This window comes from Pholis gunnellus (genome assembly GCF_910591455.1).
Source record: "Pholis gunnellus genome assembly, chromosome: 18".
Lineage (NCBI taxonomy): Eukaryota > Metazoa > Chordata > Actinopteri > Perciformes > Pholidae > Pholis > Pholis gunnellus.
The window spans coordinates 14,679,783-14,704,785 of NC_136545.1; the positions used below are offsets into that span (position 1 = coordinate 14,679,783).

General features: G+C 43.9%; 1 protein-coding gene across 11 annotated transcripts; it reads right to left on the reverse strand.

The window, feature by feature from the left end:
• Positions 1–284: 284 nt before the first annotated feature.
• Positions 285–23,829, reverse strand: add1 (adducin 1 (alpha)). Of its 11 annotated transcripts, none has more exons than XM_079178900.1 (18): positions 23,709–23,829; positions 15,354–15,562; positions 14,633–14,795; positions 14,252–14,403; positions 13,946–14,026; positions 13,652–13,801; positions 13,414–13,557; positions 13,235–13,333; positions 12,716–12,889; positions 12,358–12,615; positions 9,728–9,823; positions 9,527–9,619; positions 6,980–7,136; positions 6,159–6,503; positions 5,252–5,350; positions 3,786–3,801; positions 2,752–2,805; positions 2,147–2,277 (listed from the first exon to the last, which is right to left on the reverse strand). In XM_079178900.1, the coding sequence occupies exons 2-17, from the start codon at positions 15,546–15,548 to the stop codon at positions 2,754–2,756; spliced, it is 2,274 nt and encodes a 757-aa protein (XP_079035026.1). In that variant the 5' UTR covers positions 15,549–15,562; positions 23,709–23,829; the 3' UTR covers positions 2,147–2,277; positions 2,752–2,753. The 11 variants fall into 11 exon arrangements, with proteins under 11 accessions (XP_079035023.1, XP_079035033.1, XP_079035027.1 ...); XM_079178902.1 differs by lacking the exon at positions 2,752–2,805 and adding an exon at positions 4,392–4,425 and having other exon boundaries at positions 2,165–2,277; XM_079178904.1 differs by lacking the exon at positions 2,147–2,277 and adding an exon at positions 4,392–4,425 and having other exon boundaries at positions 2,779–2,805.
• Between the last annotated feature and the right edge of the window lie 1,174 nt (positions 23,830–25,003).

Genomic DNA, 25,003 nt, shown 5'->3' on the forward strand with positions numbered 1-25,003 from the left:
AAGAGCAAAAGATTGGACATTTTTTCAATACGACTTTTAGTACAAAAGAAGCTCTGCAGCAACAATAATGTATGTTTTTACCTTAACAGCTAATAAACCTTAAAACTAAATGTTACTATTTTTGAACTGCTTGATACATCTTAATCTACTGAAGTGTTACCCAGAATGATCCATCCTGAACAAATACTTATATAGACTCATAAGGAGATGGCTTACAGTCTCTTTCTACATGTACACTGCAGATTTCACTTAAATAACTACAATCACACAATATTGATTTTCCAGGTAAGTGGATTTATTGTATTCATGGTTGTAAAAGAGGCAGGACCATGAAAAAAAAAAAAAGGTGGAGGTGGTAAATATGCAGACGATGTAATGCTGAGACACATCTCAATTGGAAGATTAGACAGAGAATACAATTCAGCATAGCTGCGAGAAAAACAACAACTATGGACTTTATTGTTATTAGCACACTGAAGCTAAGAAAATACATTTCAAATAAAAGGGGTAGTTGAGCAGTACACACTGTAAGCACTCTTTACATGCAGTCCTTCACGACTTAAACATTCTCAGCTTGTATGCAATGATGTAGATACAACATCTGTGAACGAAGGCTTATCAAGCGTCTCAGATTAGGTGAAGCTTCCCGTTAGTTTTGCATTTGACTAAAACAGGATGAATACACAGACGTTAGCAATGCAACGAGATGGCCTTTGTATAATGCCCTGCAACCTCAAGCACAGCTCATTTGCAATCACTCCATTGATTACACATCAGCAAAATAATTAAAGAAAAGGTTTCTCCTGTGTACTTTGTGTCTTTAAGTCCGGGTCGATCTATGCGGCTTCGGAAGAGCGACGTCGTTTACATGTTCTGTAACATCTGTATCTAGGTTTATGATCGAGTGTGTGGAATGAGTTCCCAGTGAGTTTCAAGAGGAGGCGGTTCACAGTGCTCCCTCACAGCACGCAATCATGGCTCGATCTACTTTGTGAGAGAAAGCAAAAGAATGAAAGCTCAGTTTCTACATATTACTTCCTACTAACCACTTACAGCCAGTAGCTAACAGGTTATCAACCCTTGGAATAATGATACAAATAAAAAAAGCACAATATTAGCTCTCACTTTGCTGTGATTCTAGCTCAACATCTGTAGGTTCAAACATCATCTGCAGGTTTGCAGCAGTTAATCTGGTTTTGTGAAATATTTAACTCCACTTCCACATCGCATGAAGACCGACAGCACTACACAACACACCTGTATGTCAAGGCTGCGTTTAATGCTTTCGGGTCAAAGAAGTTTAAAAAGTCAAACAAACACAAAAGATGAGATTTAGCTTGTGGAAGATTTAATGAAGATATTGGATTATGTAGACATTAATATGGACTTCGTATGACTGCACTTCCCATAAATAATCAACAGAAAGTATCCCAACTGTAGTTCTCCCGGCCTGCTAACATGGAATTAGCTTCAGTGGTAAAGTTAGCACTATTTCAATTTGTGGTTGTTAACTATCAAACAAAATGACCACCAGTTAAATGAGAGAGTTCAAGCTTCTCTTTCTGCATTCATTGATTTTAAAAGACACTTACATATTTTTGATACAATCCCAATACATTCTAGTGGTTACAACAGTTTAGTAATAAAACCCTAAAACCCCACAGTAAGTGTGTGGGCCTGTAGTAATAGACATGCATCAAAGGCCAGATGGAGCGGAGAAGACAGAATGAATCACTCACAACTAAAAAAAGAAAAAGAAAAAAAATGCCCCTAATAATTAAAAACCTTTATGCAATCCATCATTTTTACACTGTATACAAAATTGGCACGCACTAACGAGGAAAAACAGGTTAATAAGCCAGCGACGAATTATATCAAAACAACAACAAAAAAAAGCATAGCTGTGTGTTTACTGCGGCTCGCTCGAAGGGTGCAGACAAAAAGCGAAATAATAAAAAAGAGGCGGAGGCCAGCCTTGAGGACCGATCCGACATTCTCCAATCTAGGAATCAGTCTTTTTTTTGTTTTTCTTGAGGAAGGACGGTGTGCGGAACTTCTTTTTCTTTTTGGAGGGTGATTTGCTGGGAGACTCTTCTCCCTCCTGGTCGCCAGTGTCAGCGGGTTCCTCCCCCTCGGCCGCATCGGCGCCGGCGGGGGCGGATTCCTCGGCAGGAAGTGCCGGGGCATCGGAGGGGTCGTCGGGTGTCAGGTCTGGAAGGGTCTGTCTCAGGGTGGCGGCGTCGCTCTCATCCTTATAGGTCTGCTCGGGTAAGGACTCTGGTGGGGAGGAGGAAGGGGGGAGAGTTATTGATCTCGGAGGACAGACTGGTGGATCTGCGCTGCTGAGCTTACACACCACTGAGGCTGCTGCCAATCGATCGCCGGACGAGTTATTAAATCCACGTGGTTTTCTACTGGTCACACAACTTGGCCTCTTAAGTTTATGGCATCTATGAGATCGATGCATTTTAAAAATCAGCCTTTAAGCAATATAAAAAGGTACAAAGGACCAGCACTTCAAAAGGCAACATTCCCACTAGATTCACACACGCTGATGAAATAATATGACACCTAAACCTTCCTCAGATCAAAAGCCAAACCAAGCTGCAGCGTCTCTCTTACATCACATAACGGAAAAGCAAAGACTCACCATCTTCTTAGCTTTAAGAATAAGCAACTAAACACACCACTTTGCTCTCATTAGCCTTATTTTGACAGGCCCAAGCTGATACACAGCATGTCGGTGTTTACCTTCATTTAAACAGGGAAATCTTAACGAGTGCAGTTCCCTGGCTCATTTGCACCCTGTGTACAAACAAACACAAATCAAAGTCTACAACACAGAAATATAGAGATTTAAAACACAAGTGAGGTAACGCAACAAGTCAGGGGAGCGGGATCTAGTTATATTAATGTAAAACTGGCGCAGCTCTCAAGGAGAAATAAGATTTTAGGACTTTGTTAATTATTTAATAGCAATGTAATCCAGTTGCTGGGAGTATAGAAGCTATATCGAGCTGTTCCCTCTGGTCTTAATTTTATGTCTTGTTTTCACGGATCACAATTAACTATAATAATCCGTCCATTTATGCAGAAATTATTCTTGAAAAGATATATCAACTTGCTAATGCCGATTCGGTTTTTCCAAAATAATGCAACTATAGAGCATGAATCCAGCCTTTGTGTTTGTCCCAGTGTGTTACAGTAAGCGTCCGTGCAATAGTTTTATTTTCGTCAACTTGACACATTAATATGTCAGGAGTAGACGGGACCGATTCATGGGAATAAAAACACACGCTCGCTGAAAACAAGCGCTGCTTTTGTCGCAATGCTGTCTGAAATCATGCACCCGTCACCAGATGGTTAAGATAGAAAAGCCAGCGTCGTCCTTTAAAGATACTCCCAGCAAAAAGAGTCAAGAAGCAACAAGTGCCGTTTCTTTATAAGCTTCAGTCGACCATCCGGAGGGCCCACCAGCATCCGAACCCACTGCCTCATGCTCGGGTACAAGCTCACACGGTGCGATTACGGCTTGGTTTCTTTTTAATATCGCTCACATGCTACCGAGAACAGCGAGAAAACCCTCCACACCAGTTTTTAGTTTTACATCTCTCATGTCTGTCAGAACAGAGACGGGCCCAACACACAGACAGATAAATATAAAAAGCACCAACACAGCCAAGCGCACCGGACCTCAACCGTCTTTCAAGCTAAACAGTGAGTTGCAACAGCTGACAGCAGCAGGTTTGGTCAAAAAGCGACACCCAAATAAAGCACTGATGTACCTGGTGAAGGACTCGTCTGTAAGACAAACAAAACATTCAACACATTTTTAAAACATTACCTGATTTCTTTTCTTGCCATAAAAACAACACAGTGCCATATAACATTGATAAACAGGTGCATATGTGCAAAGAGAGGTTGGTTATTCTGACAGTGAATCATTGGCAGGAGGAAAAGAGAGGTTATCGAACATAAAAAGGTGAGTTGTGAGGTTTACTTCAAGAACATCCTCCACGTTTGTTTAGACTTTATCACTCGGGTAAATCTTAAATGCATAGTATTACAGATCAGAGGGTCACACCTGAAATAAATCAAATCAATCAAAACAAGTTCTTCGTATTTCTTGCAATGGTTACTTTATTTAACAGACTCTGGAAACAGTGAAATGTGTCTAATTAAAAGAGGAGGAGGAGCTCTGAAATAACCCCCATCAACCCCAAGAAAGAGATTCAGAGGAGTTCAGAGAACCGAGTTCAAACGGGTTAGTTGAGATCACAGGACAGCTCTACTAGTGAAGCCATGCAGAGAGAAAAACAAAGGGGGTAAATGACCAAACACAGGTATGGATGGGTGATGGGTAATTAGGAGGTGGAACAGTACGTACTTACTATGGCAACAGGTACTCTTTTGTATTTCCATCTCCTGATTGTAATCGCAGCCACAAAGAAGAAAAAGCACAAGTAGAAACAAATGTCTATGCAGATCAAACCACGAGCACAGTGTTAAATTAAAATAAATTAAAATGTGAAATAAGAGAGAGAGAGAAAAAAAAAAAGAAATACCAGAGGACAATCTTAAAAAGAATGGTTGGGAACCATTCTTAGAAGACCCCAAAAAGATGGAGAATGGAAGTGAAGGGGTAAAGGAGATACTGAACATAGAGAGATATGTTACGCAACACTTCAGGTATTAGATTACACCTGCGATCAAAGCTACTCTTCCTCTTCCTCCCTCATGCAGACAGTAGCTCATAAAGTAAATTTGGAAGTGACAGGAATAATGCCACTTATTGTTTAAATGGAGATTTAAACAACTATAATTAGAACCAGTTCTCCTATAGGTGTAATCCAATAGTAATAAAGACCAAGAGGGAGAAAAATGAATATAAAAGAACTAAAGTAGAAAGACGTCAGTCATTGTCTTTCCAAACTATTTCCGGACATAACGTCTGGAAACCCAATTACAGGGATTTTCCATCTCTCATAGGATGAACCTGGTTCAATAATCAGAACCTCTTGGCCTGTTATTACAGAAAACACAGCATAGCACCTGTAGTAGTAGTAGTATTATTATTAAAGACCACAACATGAACACACAGGCAGGCAGGTGGACGGGCAGGAGCCTCTGCGTCTCCTCTGTAGACCCTAGAGAAGACCCAAAACCCAGCAAGAGGACCGGAGAAAACCCAATGCGGAACCAGGCAGAGCCGGGCCGCACCGGCTGTGTCGAGTATGTCGGGCCAACCTACCTTCGTCTGCTCTGACGGGGGTGCTGGGTGGCGTGGCGGTTGGTTTCTGGTTTTGGGGCTCCTCCTCCTCCTCCTCCGGCTCTACAAGCTGCTCCAAGTCTAGATGAAAATCAGCAGAAAATGAAACGGTAAAGGAACTAAATCAATGATGCGATATAAATTTGGATTAGACCCTTAAAAGAAATATTTGCAAATCGCAAAACACTAAGAAAAGGGAGGACAACACAGGGAAGCAAACCGGGGAGGAAGCCTTAAAATCAGGAGAACACTGCAAACGCTTTCAAACTAATCAACCTGAAGAGATCCCGAAGAGCGATTTGTTTGATTGGAAATCAGTCAGAGGCACAGAAGGGACAGTGGACACCAACAGAGAGATATATATCCAGGACAGGTTAGCAGGAAGAGTCCACACATGGGAGGCTCTGATTGGATGACAGAGCTCAGACACAGCTTCCTCGAAAAAAGTTATCGCAACACTAAAAAGCACTTTTAGACTTGCGGGAGAGAGCGCCCTTAAAGTGAGGGGATGGTTTAAAATCTATAAAAAAAAGAAAAAGAGCTCGCTTTAACTCCTCACATCCTCTCTACTCGGCTCCTCGTCCAATCAAAATGCAGAAAGGTTTCTGATCAGCCACAACTCTGATGCCTTTGGACAAGGCATCAGAGAGAGGGGATGGGGAAGGGGGGGGGGGGGGGGGGGGGGGGAATAATCATTGAACGAAAGATTGAACTGTGGGTAGGGAGGATGCTTGCACAGGATAAAAACAGCGGCAACAGACTCCACACCCCCAGAGAAAGGAGAGGACACAGCAGGCTGGGATTCCCACACTCCCAGTGCACGGACCAGGGCTGAGCGGGGGAGGAGGGAAGCGGAAGGCCGGATATTTTAGGCACAACGCTGGTGTACCTGGAGCCCGATCTGCCTGATCTGCCTCTACCACTGACGGCTCCTTGCTGAGGGCTCTCAGCACGGCGCAGTGGAATTCCTTGTGCGGGGAATCTGGAGCTGACATAACCTCTCCGGCGGTCGAAAAAACATCATCCGCAGAGTCCCCGCCGGAGAGGACGAGGGAGGAGGAGCCCCGCTCAGAGGCCGGCGTGGCGGCCGGGGGCGGGGCTCTCTCTAAGCTGGGCGAGTCAGACACAGACTGTAGAGGTGCGGAGACAGAGGCTTCACCCCTCGGTAGTGGTTCAGGCCCAGGACGGGGTACGCCGGAGGCCGATCCCTCCTTACTATGGTCTCGACCCTGCACTGTGAAGTCATGTGCGTGTGTGTGTGTGTGTGTGTGTGTGTGTGTGTGTGTGTGTGTGTGTGTGTGTGTGTGTGTGTGTGTATGTGTGTATGTATGTATGGAGAGATCACGTCAACCAATCTGAAGTGCATTCGATTTTTTTGCATGATTCTGAAGGTAAATATTCTTAGTATAAAAAAAATATATAAATTTTGATCATGAGCATGTTTAAAGTAGCTGCACATAGCTTTAAAACATAAAGTGTAAAATCAGATAAAGTGAACGTCAGAGTGTAACAGCTCAGCTGATCTCTACTCAGTTCTTGCCTGCATCTATACTTCCTGTGAAGACTAATCAAAGGAGCGAGAGGTCAAGGAAGGGGCTGCGATTTATATACATTTATATTATGAACATCATTTAATCTTTAACAGAATGGCATGGTAGAAGGGTTGTGGAAAGTAGGTTTGGTTTCATCTTTTCCACCCGTCACCGTTACCTTCAGGCCCTTTCTGTTTCTGCTCCACCTCCTTGCGGTACTCCTCCATGTCCTGGTCGGTGAGCTTGTTGAAGGGGTTGGGACCCTGCTTGTTGATGATCACCCTGGGCTGGTACTCCTTTTCGATGATGGCCTTGGACGCGGTCACTAGCTCCCCCTTCAGGACACACAGAAGGAAGGCAGAGCGAGAGAGACGAGAGGTCAAGGGAACAGTTACTGCAGGTAACACGAGGAAGGATTTATTTAATTAAAAACTAGCTGCATCAAATACTACTATATCAAATACTGGCAGAAGATGGACTGGATTATCAGATTAGAGACACTTTACACACATAACTATTATGCAGCATGAGCAGAAGTATCAGACAGAGGTGAACACGTGTATGTCTTCAGAGCACAAGTCGGCGGCCGTTTCAAAATTCAAGAAGCACAGAAACGTTACGACGTCAAATAACAGGTTACTTCTTATTAAATTAGGAATAAGCAACTGTTTCCGGTTCTTATTTCATACAATACACAGCTACATAAAAGCCAAGCGCAGATTTGAGGAAGAGTTCAAGCCGACTCAATCCCAAATCACCAGGAAATAGTCGAGGTAATCAACAGCAATAGTTATGTTCTTAAAAAGTTGTATTATGTTTTTCCTGTATAATACATGCAATAAAAAGACCACCATCACTGGATCTAATACCTGCCCTCTTCACTGCACACTTCAACTTGAAACAATACGTTTACAATTTCTTTTTTTTTTTAAATGCAGAAAATCTCTGCAGACAGACTCATGACAGCAATCCTTCTTAAGGATTGTATCCGGCTCAAAAAAACAACCAAAAATACATGAATTGAACTGTATCCCAACATCTCAGAGTGTATAAACATGTAGTGTAGGAAAGACTTGGTCACATGACCACAAAACGGCCTCTCCATGAGTCTGTCTGCAGGCTCAGAGGAATGACTGGAGGAGGATGGGAAGTGCAGGTGAATGGTATTTGTGACTGGAGCAGCAAGTACCTTTCTAATTGATTTAGCAGGACTATAGGACCCCTCGGACACATCGAGGCCATCAATAGTGTCTGTGCAGTCAGACAGAGGGGCGTCCTGCAATAGTAAACCCAGTGAGGAGGGGGGGGCAGCACAACCCAGCTCTTAAACACCAGCACATTCATATCAGCAGTCTGTCAGGCAGGCAGGCATGAATGTGTGCAGACTTTCAGAAAACGTACCGCCTTCCACACACACACACACACACAAAAAGGTGGAAAGAGTACTCCGATATCAAGTACAAATACTATTATCTAAGTAATCCTAAAGCCACTACTTCGAAAGAGCCAATTTGTCAACCTGACCGTGACCATTTCAATACAAACACACACTTAGAAATCTCCCAAATGTAACGTTTGGAGAGATTAGCTTTCAGAAAAGACCTCAAAGTGAAAACGTCCTCTTGGTTATAGAATTAAAAAAAAATAAAGGAAACTGTAGGCTTTTCTGCAAGTAGCTGCATATTTTGCGTTTGTTATGATTAGTTACTTTCCACCTCTGCATACAGACACACACACACACACACACACACACACACACACACACACACACATTACCATACAGACACACACAAGTATCGGACATGCATGCAGAGAGAGATGGTTCTGGGAAGTGATGCGGGGCTGTGGAAAGCATTGCAGCGATTGGGACAAATAGCCAAGACCATGCATTGTAATGCATCCACACAGGGGAGAGCTACACTGTTCATACAGAACAACAATCAAGGACTCCTTTGGCCCTTTAACACTCTTTAAAACGTGTTAACAGCTCTGTGTTACTTTGTCCGGCTCCTCATGGGGTTTGGATGTCCAGGAAGCTTTGCAAGTGGAAAACGTGAGCTAAGGGCTGCCCAGCCAAGGGAGAGCAAACCATGCAAACTGAACCCAAGAGGAAAATTATAAGCAATTTTCCCATTTGTTGCATGCACAGAAGTAAAAGTGTATTAGACTGTAGCGGGGCTCTTGTAAAATATTGCAAGAGACCAGTCTGCCAATGCTGAGTCGATAACAGCATCGACTATAAACTACAGAAAAGCTAAATAAATAAAATTCAAAAGAAGAGATGAATGAGAGAAAATAAACTGTGTATGATTATGGACACGACCTGAGCTGGCAGTGCGAGGTTACCTCTCCTAAAGCACTACTCACCTGCCAGATAGACAATCTCTGTGGTCAAAGAATAATGTGACAGTTACAAAGTCACTCCGTGCTCTGGAACACGACATGGAGGACACGGTTTGTTCTCCGTTATTAGCGGTTGATTTAAGTTACTCCTTCAGAGGCTGATCGCACAACTTCAAGCACAATATTCACACTTTTCAGCACTTCGGTTTAAGGGGTGAATCCTGACCTGGACAGTATATATATTATATATATTTATAATTGAATGTATTTTAAGTAAATACAAGAGACTAAACAAGTATTCTTGTGGGTACGAGACCTGTTTAAGTCCAGGTCAGGATGGCTGGAGCGGCGAGGGCTTCATGTGCAGAACTTATAGACTGACCTGGTTGAAGTTACGATCCACTACGGAGCCGGCACACAGAACCTGGGACTGGGGCCCTGCTGTCTTTATGTCCTGCAGGTTCTGCTCCCGGATCTACAAAACAACAACATTATAAGTCATGCATAGTAACAGTAAACTTACAGTGCACCAGGAACATCAAACGGTCTTAAAAGGCAGTAAAAAAGGAGGCACATGTGATACCTTATTCCTCATTTCCAGGACATCCTTTGGGTTGGTGTTCATTGGGATGAACTGATTGGCTGTGGCAGCCTGGCGGAGTCCGTCCTCCTTTGACCACTGTGAACACCACATCAAAGTGTTAAAACGCTACGAAAACCAGATATCCTGGATGACTTAATATGCAAAGCACAAAAATAGATTTAGACAAAATACTAAGCAGGCTTCACAATCATGCTGAACTGAAATGAACAAAGTTGGATGGCTGTAAAAAGGTTAATAAGTGAACCAATGATGATGTGATTAATTCGCACTAAATTTAGTGGTGGACTGTTCTAATACCTCTCTGATGCTTACTTATCAACCCATGATATCAGGCTGCACCTTCCCAGTAACGTGGGGCTCAAACACAGACTGGAGACGGGACGAAACTGTCTAAATGCAGAACATTAGGTTTGTCCTCGTACCGGATTGATCTTATATTCTGTGTGCGATTTAGAAACTGTTGCATGGAGCTGAAATGTCGTAAAATGAAGAAGTCAAGAAAATGCTAGAAAACTATACACATGTCCCTGTGAGCATGATGCGCACAGGGACATGCGTGTTTATGCAATTTAAAATCTGTTTTAGTATTTACAGATTAAGCATACAGTATTATGTCACACGTATTAGCGGTATTCTGTGACTAACTTTTTAACGTTCATCCGTAGGAGTCAAAGCTAAAAACACAAGAGCGTGCTGGATGTAAAATGATCACGAGGAGTTGTGGTGATTTTTAAGTAAAGCTCAGGTGATGCTCAGTCAGAAACCGGTGAAAAGAACTCCCGCATGACGACAACTTAAGATGCAACACCTGAAGCCTATGAAAACCATTTGTCATCATCATTGATGTACCATTAGAAAACCAACAGAAGGACCACACTGAAGATCAACTGAGAACATCACAGAATGAGAATTAAAATGAAAAAAAAAAAAAGAAGGTAAAAGGGGGTGAGGGAGGGAGAAGTGAAGTGGGGGGGGTGAGGGCGGGTGACAGATGATGAGGCTGGCTTACGAAGCGAGAGTGGCAGTGAGGGGTGAGCTGGCATCACCAGAGTCATTTCCCAGGCTGATACACAACAACAAGGACGACAGAGATAAGAGAGAAACACACTCGGGGACACTCGCCCAACGTTGGGACAAACTGAGACAAAGAGTGGATCTTTCCTGTAGCGGATGTGACCTTTTATCGTCTTGATGAATAGAAAAGAAAAAAAACCACTCCATCGACTTTTCTACTTTGTTTTTCTTAACCTGGTAATGCTCAGCATGATTGGAGGGCAAAGAATAAGTCTTCACCCATTCCTTGCACCAAACTGAATGAGCAGCGGGTGAATATAGAAATCAAATCTTCAGCTTTCATGCAACATATTTCTGTTGAACCTTTTTAAAAACTAGGCATGTTGTTCGCGGTGGAAAGCGTAAGCTCATGACGTCATTCCTGTGCTGGTCTTAAGCTGGTCTGCGCTAGATGAGGGAGGGTTTCTGGATGGAAGTAGCCGAGTATGAGATGAACATGTAAACGTGATATATACTCACTGAGAGAGAGTCTCACAACACAACATTTCCTACTTTCCCAACAGGAGATAATCGATTCAAAAGTCAGGTCAAATTTCATCGCCTTCTCTGTTCTTTTTCCAAACAATTCCACTCATGCAGGTCTTAAAAAAAAAGGTGTTTAAACCAGTTTCAGAATAAAACTAAAACCAGAAAAAATGAATAAAGTAGAGGAAACGGAGAAGTACAACTGGGTGCAGTTGAAGGTGTTTGAGGAAAATAAAAATTAGAAAAGCAGGCTGCATAACTCTTTTGCGAAGGAAATTTAGTTTAACACATTTCTTTTTTTTTCTTATCAAATGTTTATTCTGGCGATTAAAGATTCTCAGTTAGAGACATGCTACCTCCCTCTTTTACGCTGGCAACGTAAATCTAAAAAAATAACACTTATACTCAAATCTCACTGTACTTTTGTACATTTTTCTCAAATCATGTTTGAGCAACAAAGCTAACAAAAGCTAACTTCAAGATGCAAAGACTAAACCTAAGAGAGCTGCTGCGGGGCGGTGAGCTAAAAGGGTGGTTAGCAGCGACGTCGCCGTGTGCCTCGCCACATTCACCTGCCCACGTGAGGGACTCATGCCACACCCCTGCTGCTCGCTCCTCTGGGAAAAACATCAACACAAACAATGCATTTCACTAATACACATGCAGTGGGGCATGCTTTGGGGAGGCTGGCCCGGCATCATGAAGCAATTAGGAGACCAGAAGGGAAACGGAGGGCGGACAAATACTCACAGCTATGCTACGGAGGATTTAACAGAGCAGAGTTTAGAAAGGTGGGTTAATAGGACATCTGCAGTGCTTAAAGTGAGCCTAAAAAAAAGGCTCATTAACAGTTTTAGCTTTGTGCTACACTTTTACTCCTCACTGTCCCCTGAACCTCAGGATGCCGACCACCTGCCCGTTTCCACCAACAAGGTAGCTGTAACATCGGTACTATGAACAATAAGGTAGGCACAGACCAAGCAGTTGGTTATACAGCTTGGCACGCAGACACCAGACGAGAGAGACTGCAGCAAGGGTTTGACGTGATCGTGTGTTATGTTCGTCCACACCTTAGGCTTCGACTTGGGGCTGCTGCCGTCGGGCCCGTCCTCGCAGGGCTCGTCGGGCCGGCTGCCGGCATTGACCCAGCGGGTCTTGTCGCGCTGGCCGCGCTGGAAGCTCTGCTTCAGCGGGGAGCGAGCGCCTGAGTCGCTGTCCTCCCCGTATGAGTAGCCACCGTGGCCGGGGGCAGCGTTCTCCGCGTCGCTGTACTTTTTAGCTTTGTCGCGCAATGCCGGGCAGCGGTAAGGGTAGCCCGTCCTGTAGCCCTGGGACACAGGAAGACAAACAACAACAGGGTTAAGCCATCACATCCAAGTGATCAAAGGATGAAGAAGTCCCAATTCCCCCCTTTTTCTTTGTACTTACCAAGTTGTCGAGCATTCTCATGAAAGCCTCAAACTCCTGCTCCCCGACTTGCCACTTCGGGTATGCGGACGACCCGTCGCTTGCTGGCTCTGGGACCCGCGAGCGTGCCTTGTATTTCGTTGGGTCCAGCAACACCAGATTATCCGGCCCTCCAGCGCTGGCCAGCGTTCTCACCTGAAAGAAATTGGGAGGGATACCGAGGGAAAGAAAAACCCCACAGACGGAGCCAGAACGAAGAAAAGGAAAAATAAAATGTGGACATGAGGACGCACACGGACATCAACATGGAGGAAAGATGGAACACGTATAAATAAAAAAAAAATGTGGAGAGACAAGGGACAAAGACAATTGTTATGAAAAATGCAGACAGACACACGGTGGCAAATATAACAACCCAAATGGAAATAAATGGCTCTTCGCATCAAACCACAATGAGAGCAAAGAGACAATACTTGAGATTCTTTGACATCAATAAATGCCTGATGTGCTTTACGGCGTGCTCGTCAACGTGCGTCCTACCTGGATCTCACAGGCGGTGACCAGATTGTGCATGTAATAGAAAGCTTCCTCCACTGTTGCGCCTACAGTAACCAAGCCGTGGTTCCTCAGGATGAACACCTGAAAGACGGGAACAATTTAAATAAAAGTACCATTTATCTTCATTTCATTTTCACATTGAGACACGCTCGTGCGTTTACCTTGCTAGTAGGCCCAAGGTCCCTCTTGATGATAATATTTTCATCCTCGTCCACCAGTATGCCGTGGTAGTCGTGATAGGTCACCTCACCCAGGGACAGTGCCTCAGGCGAGATGGGCAACAGGCCACATTTCATAGCAGACACCTGCAACCAAACACACAACACATGGCGTTAAGACTACCGTGTCCAGGTCCGCGTTTACGTTGGGTGTAATTACTTTGTATACACCGTCCCTTACCGCGGTGCCCGCAGCCGTGTGTATGTGCACGACGCACTTGACGTCGGGCCGTGCGGCGTAGATGGCACTGTGGAGATTGAAGCCGGCCAGGTTGACCCCGAGATTGGTGCTTCCCCGGTCAACTATCTCACCTTGAAAGTTCACCTTCACCTGGAGAGCCGGGCAGACAACGAGGGGTTACCCAGTGTAATGAGAAGTAAGCTAAATCTTCACAGAAATCCCTGATAGGAAAGTAAAAAGAGAAACTTAAGAAAAGACACTCTGTTTATAATAGAGATCAGCACATGTTCTCACCAGACTGGAGGCAGTGACTTCACTGTACAGCAGCCCAAAGGGGATGATTAGGAAGCGGTCCTCGTCTGAGTTCACCTTGACCTAAAGAGGACCAGAAGTCAGTCGCATTAGGTTACAGTGTTACCGTTCTAAAGCCCGCCCTCTTCCAAACATCCAAATCAGACCACCTCGTATTGTACATGTACAATTTAACCTATACGTGTATAGGTTTGTTAGTTAGGCCCAATATGAACATATCTTTACTGCTGGATGACAAACTCAGTTCAAAACATCCGGTTGCATGATAGAGATAGAAGCCCATCTTACTGTGAGGTGGTTGAAGATGAGCTCGGACCAGCCGAACAAGTCGGCGAGCCGATAAAAGGCGGCCAGCTTGCAGCGGTGCTGCTTCTCGCCCTTGTCGTAGGAAATAGAGTCCGAGCCGCGCAGATCATTCACTGGAGTCACCATTCCCAAACCTGAGGAGGAGGAGACGCGGTCAGACACAACTGATTCTGATTCCTTACCAGATAATAACAATTAGATAAGAGTCTGCCTATTGGACTCTTTGTCCCAAAAATTAACTTTGGCATATGCTGCATTACTCATTGTGAGCACAGATGGAGCAGGGCTGAGGTCACACAGACACACACACACACACACACACACACACACACACACACACACACACACACACACACTGCTTACTCATGTTGAGCGACGCCATGCCTCCCTGTGGAGCAGCTGGATACATGGAAGGCATGCTGGTGTTCATGAAGTCTGCGATCTGCTGCAGAGCCAGCAGGCTGGTGGGCGTCTTCCCCTTTTGCAGCTGATCCTGGATCATCGTCTCCAGCTCATCGCAGAATGCCTGCAGACAGAAACACAGGAAAATGTTAAAGACAAAAAAATAAATATAGATATATATATATTTATTGAGAGGCATTCCTCTCTTGTATAACATAATACAGTTCAACAGGACTGTTGTATTAGACTGTATTAGGTTAGCACACAGAATAAACCCTGACTGGAGCTCAACACAGTAAAATGCTCATTTTAAAGCACCACTCTGGGCTTTTTTCAGGACTTGAGTACATCAGTGCTTTTCACACACACACACACACACACACACACACACACACACACACACACACACACACACACACACACACACACACACACACACACACACACACACTAGGCCTTTAAACAGAGCTGTTCTCTGTCCGGAGTATTCAGCAGCTCACAGACAGACTGTTGATGAAAACTGGATCCATCATGTGATGTTGAGGAAGCTGCTGCCTTTCCACTAAAAAAGAGCCTATTCATGTGTTGCCACAGTATTTTGTCAGTTAAAGTAGTGGCTGTAGGGTAAATGTAGTGCATGCCACTGAATGTGAATATATTCGGCGTGTCCGTTCCCACTGACCGGGCTCTGCAGGATCATGGAGACCCTCTTCCTCTGCTCCATCATGTTGAAGTCCTGCCGCAGGTCGGGCGCCATGTTCCTCTCCCTCTGGTACTCCGGGCTGCTCTCATCCACCCGGTCGAAGTACCGCTCCTTGTGGGGGGCTGTGGTGGGCGGGGGCGCCGTCACCACGCCGGCACCTGAGTCGCCGTTCATCCTGCGCTGGCCTCCTGTAAAGAGAGGGACAAGAGACAACTTTTACATTTTTTTTCTTTATGTATTAATATTTTAGCATGATTAATGTTTAAGTCTCCGTGTGTGCTGCTTGGCCATGCATCAATTAGGATTAAAATATTTGTGAGCATTGCATTCATTACACCAGAAAGCTAATCAGACAGACCACACGCTTCCCTACTTCCTGTCACGATCATGTGACCACCTCTCCCTCTTTCATCGATTTCCGTAACTCGTTTCCTGGAATCACAACACCACCGTCAAGGCCGGGCGACGGGAAGTAAAACAAAAACTGGAAAAGTCTCTCACCGTTGAGCTTGATGAATATTAGAAACTAAAATCTCGGCTATTTCTACAGGCATGTTGTGGACCAAACTATTACTGTATGCTTGGGGATCAATAACCAACATTTAGCTCAACATCATCATCTCGTGTCCCCTTCAACTGACAACAACAGGAGACCCAGACAGATGTTCCTATAGATCCATGTCCATCCAGATGTCTGTCTGTGTAGATAAACAGTCTCAGTCTGTCTGTCACAGCACAGACTACTCAAGCCTGGACTCTGAAGGACACAGTGTGTGTGCAAGCATGCATGGGTGAATGTGGGGTTGCTCTGGCCCATTAGTCGGCATCGATACAAATGTTCAGTCTAAACTACCATGACAACTGCAGAGTGAACGCGGAGCCTCCACCGTCCCGCTGAGAGCTGGCAAAGACCCTCTCGCTCGCTCTCTGTGTCCCGCTTTTATCGGCGTTCTGACATTTTCCAACAGCATTTTTCCACAAATCTCAAGTCACCTGCTCCAATCAAGGCGTTTTGTGTTTTCAAGCTGTTTGGGGCTAATTATAGGCCAACAACGCTCTGTCCATTCTCACCTCATTTACTCATTAAATGAAGGGAGACGAATGGTGTTCTTCCTGCTTTTCATCTAGCATTTGTTTATACTTTCAAATGAATATAATACAATCATTTACGATTTGAAAGAAGAAAGAAAGTCCACAGCTGATGAACGCCGTTTTCTTTGAAATTACAAATTCTAAAAATCATTTAATTTAAAACAGATGTCAACAAGTAATTGAGATGTACTTACTGTACTCTGTGTATCCTTTTTAAAAGGCTCATTTTTTAAATACCCCACAAATCATTACGTCTCAACTGTGACCAAAGAGGAGGTAGATGAGGTCGAGACCCACACTCGCTCTAATTTCATAAACCCAAATCCTCTTAAGAGTCTTTGGTGTCTTCTGTCAGCGGTTTTCCTTTAAATCAGAACTACCGTCTTAAAATTGCACTCTTTTTCACACTCCCTGGCCTGTTATCAATACACATGTGTCGGTCTGCATCACACATCAAAGAAAAGGTACAATGCTACGGTCTCTGCTGACTGACCCCGCGTCAGCTGGTTTACACCGAGATGATCGTAATGCTTCTAGACTGCTCGTCTGATCTCCTCCACTTCGCCCCGACTCTTTTATGCTGCGTTTGCCGTCTGTTGTTCATGCTCAACGACGGGAATCCAACATGTCTGCTGACAAACGGGACAACTGGGGAACTGAAAGTGACAAAACCTCTAGAAACCATTCCAGCATGAACATCTCTGGAGCATATTTTTTTTTTCTGTGGTGCATTTCTTGCGGACACTGTAGCAAAAACAATGGCCGTCGATGCGGGACGCTTCCACTATCCACGCTCATCTCACAGCCCCCGCCTCGTCAGCCTCCACTCCTGTTTAAGAGTGCAATCGCTATGGAAACAAAAACACATTGCCATGGAAACGCGGGACAGCCTTTTGAGATCGCCGTTACGTAAGAGCAGCTGTAGGCCGACATCGCGCTGCAAAGACCGTCGGTGTCACAAGGAGCACACCTTCAAACTACTCCGTTACTCGTCCTACATTAGATTTAAAAAGCGGGTCTTATTCAGGGAGCCCTGGAAGCGCAACACACACACACACTGCAGTAATAGGAGCATTTGTTTTAGAGTCACGTTGGGAATCATATACTGTACATATATGGAACAGTGAACTAATTGATAAGTAAAAAAAAAAAACATAATAAAATATGAGTTTGAATCTCATAGGAATTACATAACCCAGCTATACTCGTGTGATGAGACGGATGAGCAGGGAAACTAACATGTTTTGCTGTTTGGCAGATGCATCAAGATGTTAACTGACACTAACACTATGTCTATATAGTTTAGTTAAATATAAAATGGTTAAAATAGACTTACAAATTACTTATACATTTTGGAGGAAGGACCTCATCTAAAATCTCACATTTTAATATATTTGGGGGAATATTTGGGGGATGATGGCAAAAATGTCATGTGGTTAAAACTTACCAAATAATTAAAAAAGGTGAAATTCTAATCGAAACACCCCGTCAACTAGTGTGGCATAATCTTACATTATAACTATTTAACAATAAATAAAATTAAGGAATACTATTGCTCTGAATATTTTAATTATTTGGGGAATCATGTCACTGAAGTCAACTTCCTGAAGTGTCAAGGTGGTGGAACCATCATTCAAGGAGCCACTTTCTTAAACATTGAGCAAGAAGACCATGCGACAGGAAATGACACCAAAGAGAGGGACCCTAACTGCTGCATGCCAGTCTCAGTAAATACCTCTTTAAATAGGAGATCATTTGACATCTATGGTTAGGTATGAAGGCCTACATGTCATGACCCCAGGAAAACCTTATAACACAAATTAGTATTTACACCTAGGGCATGTGCTCAAACAGGTGTCCATCATAATGACTGTCAATTTTGGTTGTAAACTGAAATGTCAAATAGGGTAACCAATCAGACCAGGACCCTCTTTAATTAAATGATATGTTAGGAAAGAACCCTGGGTGAACCGTTGGTGTGCCGAAAGCTGCAAGTCATGCACGGCCCTGCAAATGTCAGGGGATTTATAGCACCCCTGGCAGTAAGTGTCTGGTCCTGGCACTGTATTGTCTGGGCCCGACTAGGCCCCTGTGCCTTGCACGTTTGGAGCACTAAAAAGGGGAATAAGAGCTCATACAAAAACAGCAAGAGATTGCCTGTGTACAAAGGGGCCTCTGATACACAGAACATAAAACATTCGCACATCAAACTGCTGCTCTTTCCGCCTCCATTGTCACTGTGGATGTGTAAAAGAAACCTCTTGGACTGGATGAATCCGAGGGTTTTTACTCGTCTCCAAGCAACAGGAAAATGTGATGACGAATCAAGCATCCCATTCATACACTACAATATATGCCAACTGCATTTGTGGGAAAAATTAGAGGCAACAGCAGAGAGATGGCTCCCTCAGTACTAACAGTATGGCAAAATGTCTGATGGTTGACACTTATCTATGTCGTTTTAAGTTATGTTAAGAAATGGTGTGTCATCATATCGCTAAAACATATCGATAACGCTTCAACCCATAACTTATGTGCTTACCATGATGATGTACACTCGAAAATGAAAATTAACTGGATGCTGTTCCGTTAAACAAAGCAATTTATGAACTTGCAAGGAAGGATGTATTATGTGAGAAGCACCGGGCTATCTGCTCTCCCACGGTGGCTGGCTTTAAAAGCACTGGTGTGTACTGAACATTGTGCTTATTTCAATTTTTATCATAATTCTCTTTTGAGAGTTGGAAGCTTGCACTGAAACATATTTTCAGCATGACCAGGCTCACTGAAAAAAAATTAAGCAAAAAAGACATCCATTTAGTTTGTTCCAACAATATGCCAATCAAGCCAGTCATGGTGTGAAAAAAAGATGGCCTCAAATTATTTATTTCTTCGTCATTTTTAGTGTGTGTGTGTGTGTGTGTGTGTGTGTGTGTGTGTGTGTGTGTGTGTGTGTGTGTGTGTGTGTGTGTGTGTGTGTGTGTGTGTGTGTGTGTGTGTGTGTGTGTGTGTGTGTGGTGTTTCATGGAAGCAGTTTTGAGACATTTGAGCGAAGCACTCGGACAAGGCTCTTTATATATCTGAGCTAGATGCCTGCCATTACTGGGGACGAAGAATCCACTAGCAACTGCTCTTTAGTGTGTGTGTGTGTGTGTGTGTGTGTGTGTGTGTGTGTGTGTGTGTGTGTGTGTGTGTGTGTGTGTGTGTGTGTGTGGCAGACTCTGACTACTACGCCTTGTAGGAATGCGTTCGGTGTCATTTTAGCACTGCCCTATGCATGGTGTTGTGTACCACGGAGTAATTGGCATACACAGAGAAGTCAAAGCTTTATGGACAACAGGATCTAACAACAATACATGTGTACATTATAGCATACATTATATCATAAATATCATACCACACAGCATGCAAAAAAAAAAAAAAGACATTATTTTATCTTGTCTCGGCTCCAAAGCACAGTATCTATGTGTGTGATCTTACCCAGTTAAAAAGAACACTAAATGGCATAGTGAGTGTCTAGCTTGTGAACTTAGTGGAGCACTTAGCAGCTAAAGAGACAGATATTTCCCTCTGCTTTGGTGAGTAATGTCACCTTTTCCAAGCTGTCCAAACATTGTCCACCCTAAAATTAAATGAATGATCATCACATCGATTAGAACCCAGTAATACATTTAAGTTTAAGTTGAGTGGCAAGTAAATAGCTCCTGAGATGAAGCAAACGTCATGCTTTAAAAAAAAAATAAAAAGTACTGTATGTAAGCTTCACCATCACTGGACTATCGTCGTGGCTCAGATATTATCTGCTGCATACTACCAAGGCCAGGCCAAACGCTGTGCTAAGAGTGTGAGTACAGGGAGTCTTATCTGTCACATGTCTCTGTCACATGTCACATGGGACAGAGTGGTGGAAGATTGCTCTCTGAAACAACAGACCCCCTCCCTTTACAGTTTCCTTAGTCTCACTCTCTAGCATGCCCTCTCCAGCCTGTAGCCCGTAGCGCACACTCCTGTATCTTTAGCATGTGGCGCGCACTCCTGCATCTTTAGCCTGTAGCGCGCACTCCTGTATCTTTAGCATGTAGCGCGCACTCCTGTATCTTTAGCATGTAGCGCACACTCCTGTATCTTAGCATGTAGCGCGCACTCCTGTATCTTTAGCATGTAGCATGCACTCCTGTATCTTTAGCCTGTAGCGCGCACTCCTGCATCTTTAGCCTGTAGCGCGCACTCCTGCATCTTTAGCCTGTAGCGCGCACTCCTGCATCTTTAGCATGTAGCGCGCACTCCTGTATCTTTAGCATGTAGCGCGCACTCCTGTATCTTTAGCATGTAGCGCGCACTCCTGTATCTTTAGCATGTAGCGCGCACTCCTGTATCTTTAGCATGTAGCGCGCACTCCTGTATCTTTAGCATGTAACGCGCACTCCTGTATCTTTAGCCTGTAGCGCGCACTGCTGCATCTTTAGCCTGTAGCGCGCACTCGTGAATCTTTAGCCTGTAGCGCGCACTCGTGCATCTTTAGCCTGTAGCGCGCACTCGTGCATCTTTAGCCTGTAGCGCGCACTCGTGCATCTTTAGCCTGTAGCGCGCACTCGTGCATCTTTAGCCTGTAGCGCGCACTCGTGCATCTTTAGCCTGTAGCGCGCACTCGTGCATCTTTAGCCTGTAACGCGCACTCGTGCATCTTTAGCCTGTAGCGCGCACTCGTGCATCTTTAGCCTGTAGCGCGCACTCGTGCATCTTTAGCCTGTAGCGCGCACTCGTGCATCTTTAGCCTGTAGCGCGCACTCGTGCATCTTTAGCCTGTAACGCGCACTCGTGCATCTTTAGCCTGTAACGCGCACTCGTGCATCTTTAGCCTGTAACGCGCACTCATGTATCTTTAGCCTGTAACACATACTTGTGTATCTTTAACCTGTAGCCCGCTAGCGTAAATATTTGAACCAAACATAGATACATAGCCTACAGCAGGGGTGGCCAACCAGTCAGAGACCAAGAGCCACATTTTTTACTGTGTTACCGCAAAGAGCCACATCATACACATGGGCACACATGAACATCACCCTATCCCTTCCTCACACACACACATACCTTTGCTCAGCCAGATTTATTGTAAATGTCACACACCAATATGATAATGACAGAAATTGACTCCTAAGACCACAGGCCAGTCATTTTCAACAATGAACATTGTGTACACCAGGGGTGTCAAAGTCATTGTCGCTCTGGGGGGGGGGGGGGGGGGGGGGGGGGTGTGCTGCTGCTCCTTCTTCGTCGGCGGGGAGGGTGGCTGCTGCTGCTGCTGCCACATACGCTGGTGGAGGTGTGCGCGGCGCGTGCGGATCGGGGAGGAGCTCCGCCTTGCGCGATACAACGGATATTTGTAAATTGTCCGACTTTTACATTTTTACTTAAAGCGGGGCTTTCAAACAGTCCGTCTCGGCGTTAAATGGGTCGACGAGGAACGTAATCTGTGGCCGCACATGCGCGTTTGACGAAAATACCGTATTTAACTCAAGCGAAGCGAACACGAACATTAAAAAAACACAAATACAAACTTCGATATGAACGTAAGAGCCGCATGAAACCGGGCAAAGAGCCGCATGCGGCTCGCGAGCCGCGGGTTGGCCACCCCTGGCCTACAGCATATTGACAAGGCCATTAGTGACCTATGTGGTGTGAATGATAGTTCAAGTGTGAATGCTTTTGCATCTCTAACGTTAAAAATAAAGGCCTCCTCCTAAGTGATCACATATGGAGAGGAAGGAAGGAGAGTGAAATAGAGAGGATGGACTTGAAATGAGGAACACATTTTCAGCTGCACTGCAGTCAAGGGTGTGGGCGTGGGGAGTGGGAGTAAAACAAACACTCTGTATCTGGAGTGAGTGTGTATGCATGTGTGTATTAGTGTAGTTTGTGGCAACATGGGGCCAGACTGACCCGAGCTAAGCTCTCTCCTTTGGGAGTTTCACTCATTCTAACGGAATTACCAAATCCAGGGAGTTACCATCCCTCAACACTCGCAGACCTTTTTTATCTTGGCCATTTGGTTTTTGCTAATCCTCATCCAGTATGAGGGGGGGAGGGACTTCTCAGTCGACTTTAGAAAGAAGACAGACACAGCGACGGCTTAGTGGTTACATTCTCCGGTTTGGGGATAAAACTGTCAACAAGGCACATTAAGCCTTTACAAACTCTCAGGTTATTATCACCTTTCAATCCTCCTACACTCTCACTAGAGCTGGAACATTAGTGCTGCAACTAAAGCCTGAGGTGACATCGTTTTGCCAACAACAGCCCAACACTCAATAATCAAATGTTATATTATATAAAAAGCAAATTATCAAATCTGATAAATTATAAGCAGCAAACTTCAGTGAATTCACCATAAACATTATGATGGGCTATAGCTTGATTGCACTACTAACATACACAATATTTTACTGTATATTTAGAGTATGGTCCAACTTTTACATTCATCTCTAGCTATAACTTATAATTTCTATAATATGTTTTGCTCAATGCACTAATAAGAGATATGACCTGGATACTATAAAAAACATAATTTCCCCATGCGATTAATAAAGTACTTTATGTCTGGCATGATGTTTCCTCTTATATTGTGAGCAGTGACCTGCTTACAATCATACAAATGAGTGTGCATATTGTGTATTGTGTGCAGGACATGGTGCCATCTTAACAACAGGAAACTACTCCATCAACACACAACTCAATAAAGCCCATCGTCCTGCTTAAAAAACACGCCCAGATAGGAAACAATCACACAAGCACAAATGACGAAACGTTTCGACCCGAGCAGCCCATAATAAATAGCTTCAGGGACCGGGGCGCATGTGAAATGGGAAAAAATAATGCAACAACAGGCCTGCTCGGGCAGCAAGCTAACGATACACACACACACACACATACACACAGAGAGAGACTGGGCACACAGTGTGTGGCCCTGCGTTGTTGTTGTCCTACACAGGAAACCGCCTTGAGCTGCAACGAAGTCATTCAAAAATCACACTAAAACGCAGAAATGCTACGTTTTACAGCGAGAAAACGTGCACAGCAGCAGCGTCTCTGCAGAGCAACATATTAGCAGAAACAGTGAGGGAGCAAACCACACTAAAGACACAACGAGACGGGAGCAAACACTAAAAAAACACACACACACATGGGTTATTGTATCGGACAAACCGCTGAAAAGCAAATAAAGGTGATTATTGCAAACCTTACCCTCTGTTTGATGAAGTGATGGGATATGAAAACTCGGTGAAAGCAGGACGGTGGGTTTCACTGCCTTTATCCCCGACCCTGGTGAGCTCAGAGTGGGTTTATCTCTGTAGCTCTCCTCGTCCCTGCGTCGCTCCGCCCATCATTCCACTTTGGGTGCGGCAAACTGCTATTAATCTGCGGCTCGCTATTGGACACCTTGGTAGGCACGTGGCAACAACGGGGGCTGTGATTGGAGTACAGATTGTTTGCCCCGCCCCCGAGCAGGAAAAGGGGGGCTTCAAGTACACATCCATGTTTTTTACTTTACTGCTAGTGCTAAAGTCATGAAGATGATAAGCATGGGCGGTGAAAGATGATTTTATCCGTCACAGAATATGCAAAAAAGGCGCAAATTGTTTTATTTCTATAACTGTTCAAGCATCAAATAGGTAAAATTATCCAATATTTCACAAAAATGGTGTATCAGAACTTTGTTTTTTTCTTCTTTCCTCTACCATTAATCACCTTAGATTTATCGGGGTGGCCATAAATCATGGACTTAATTACCTAAATGTGAATAAAGTTTAAAACTAACCTCAACCAGCTATAACAGTATGCTATTATTGTCACAAAAGGTATCAGTCACAGTGATATTTGTTTCTGCTGAATGCGTTCACTGAAGTAGGATATGGAGGCAGAACTTTTACTTCTAATGGAGTATTTCTACATTGTGGTATTGGTACTTTTACTTCAGTAATGGATCCGAGTACTTCAACAATAAGTTGAGAGCTCCCATGGAAAATGAAAGAACAAGGAGTTCACAATTTCTATATCAATACAATTAAAACCTGTATTTTATATCTTAGGTGATGCATATAATTCAACATTTAACCCAAATGGTATTTTAGATCCCAGTTTGTTATCCTGCATCAGCTTGTTCCTGTGCAGAATATAATAAACATGTGCTGCATTTGTACATAAGTTATAGAAACTCACAATACTGAATTGGTAATCTATCAATAGACCATATGGAATGGCTTTCAAAAACGAAATATGAAACAAGTATTTCTTAGATTGTTTCTAAGGTGTACACAATAATTTAGTCTTTGTCCCTGCGCAAACTTGTCAGATCAACAATTTTCCCTGTACATCTTATAGCCGTACATAATCTCATCCTGTCCATTTATATCCATTCAGTAAGAATTTATTTGCACTATAACATCTAGAACATGTGACTTGTATAAAGACGTTTTATTTCTTATTTTATTGTTGGTCATTGGTGCTTAATATTTACATCATATTTATACATACATCTG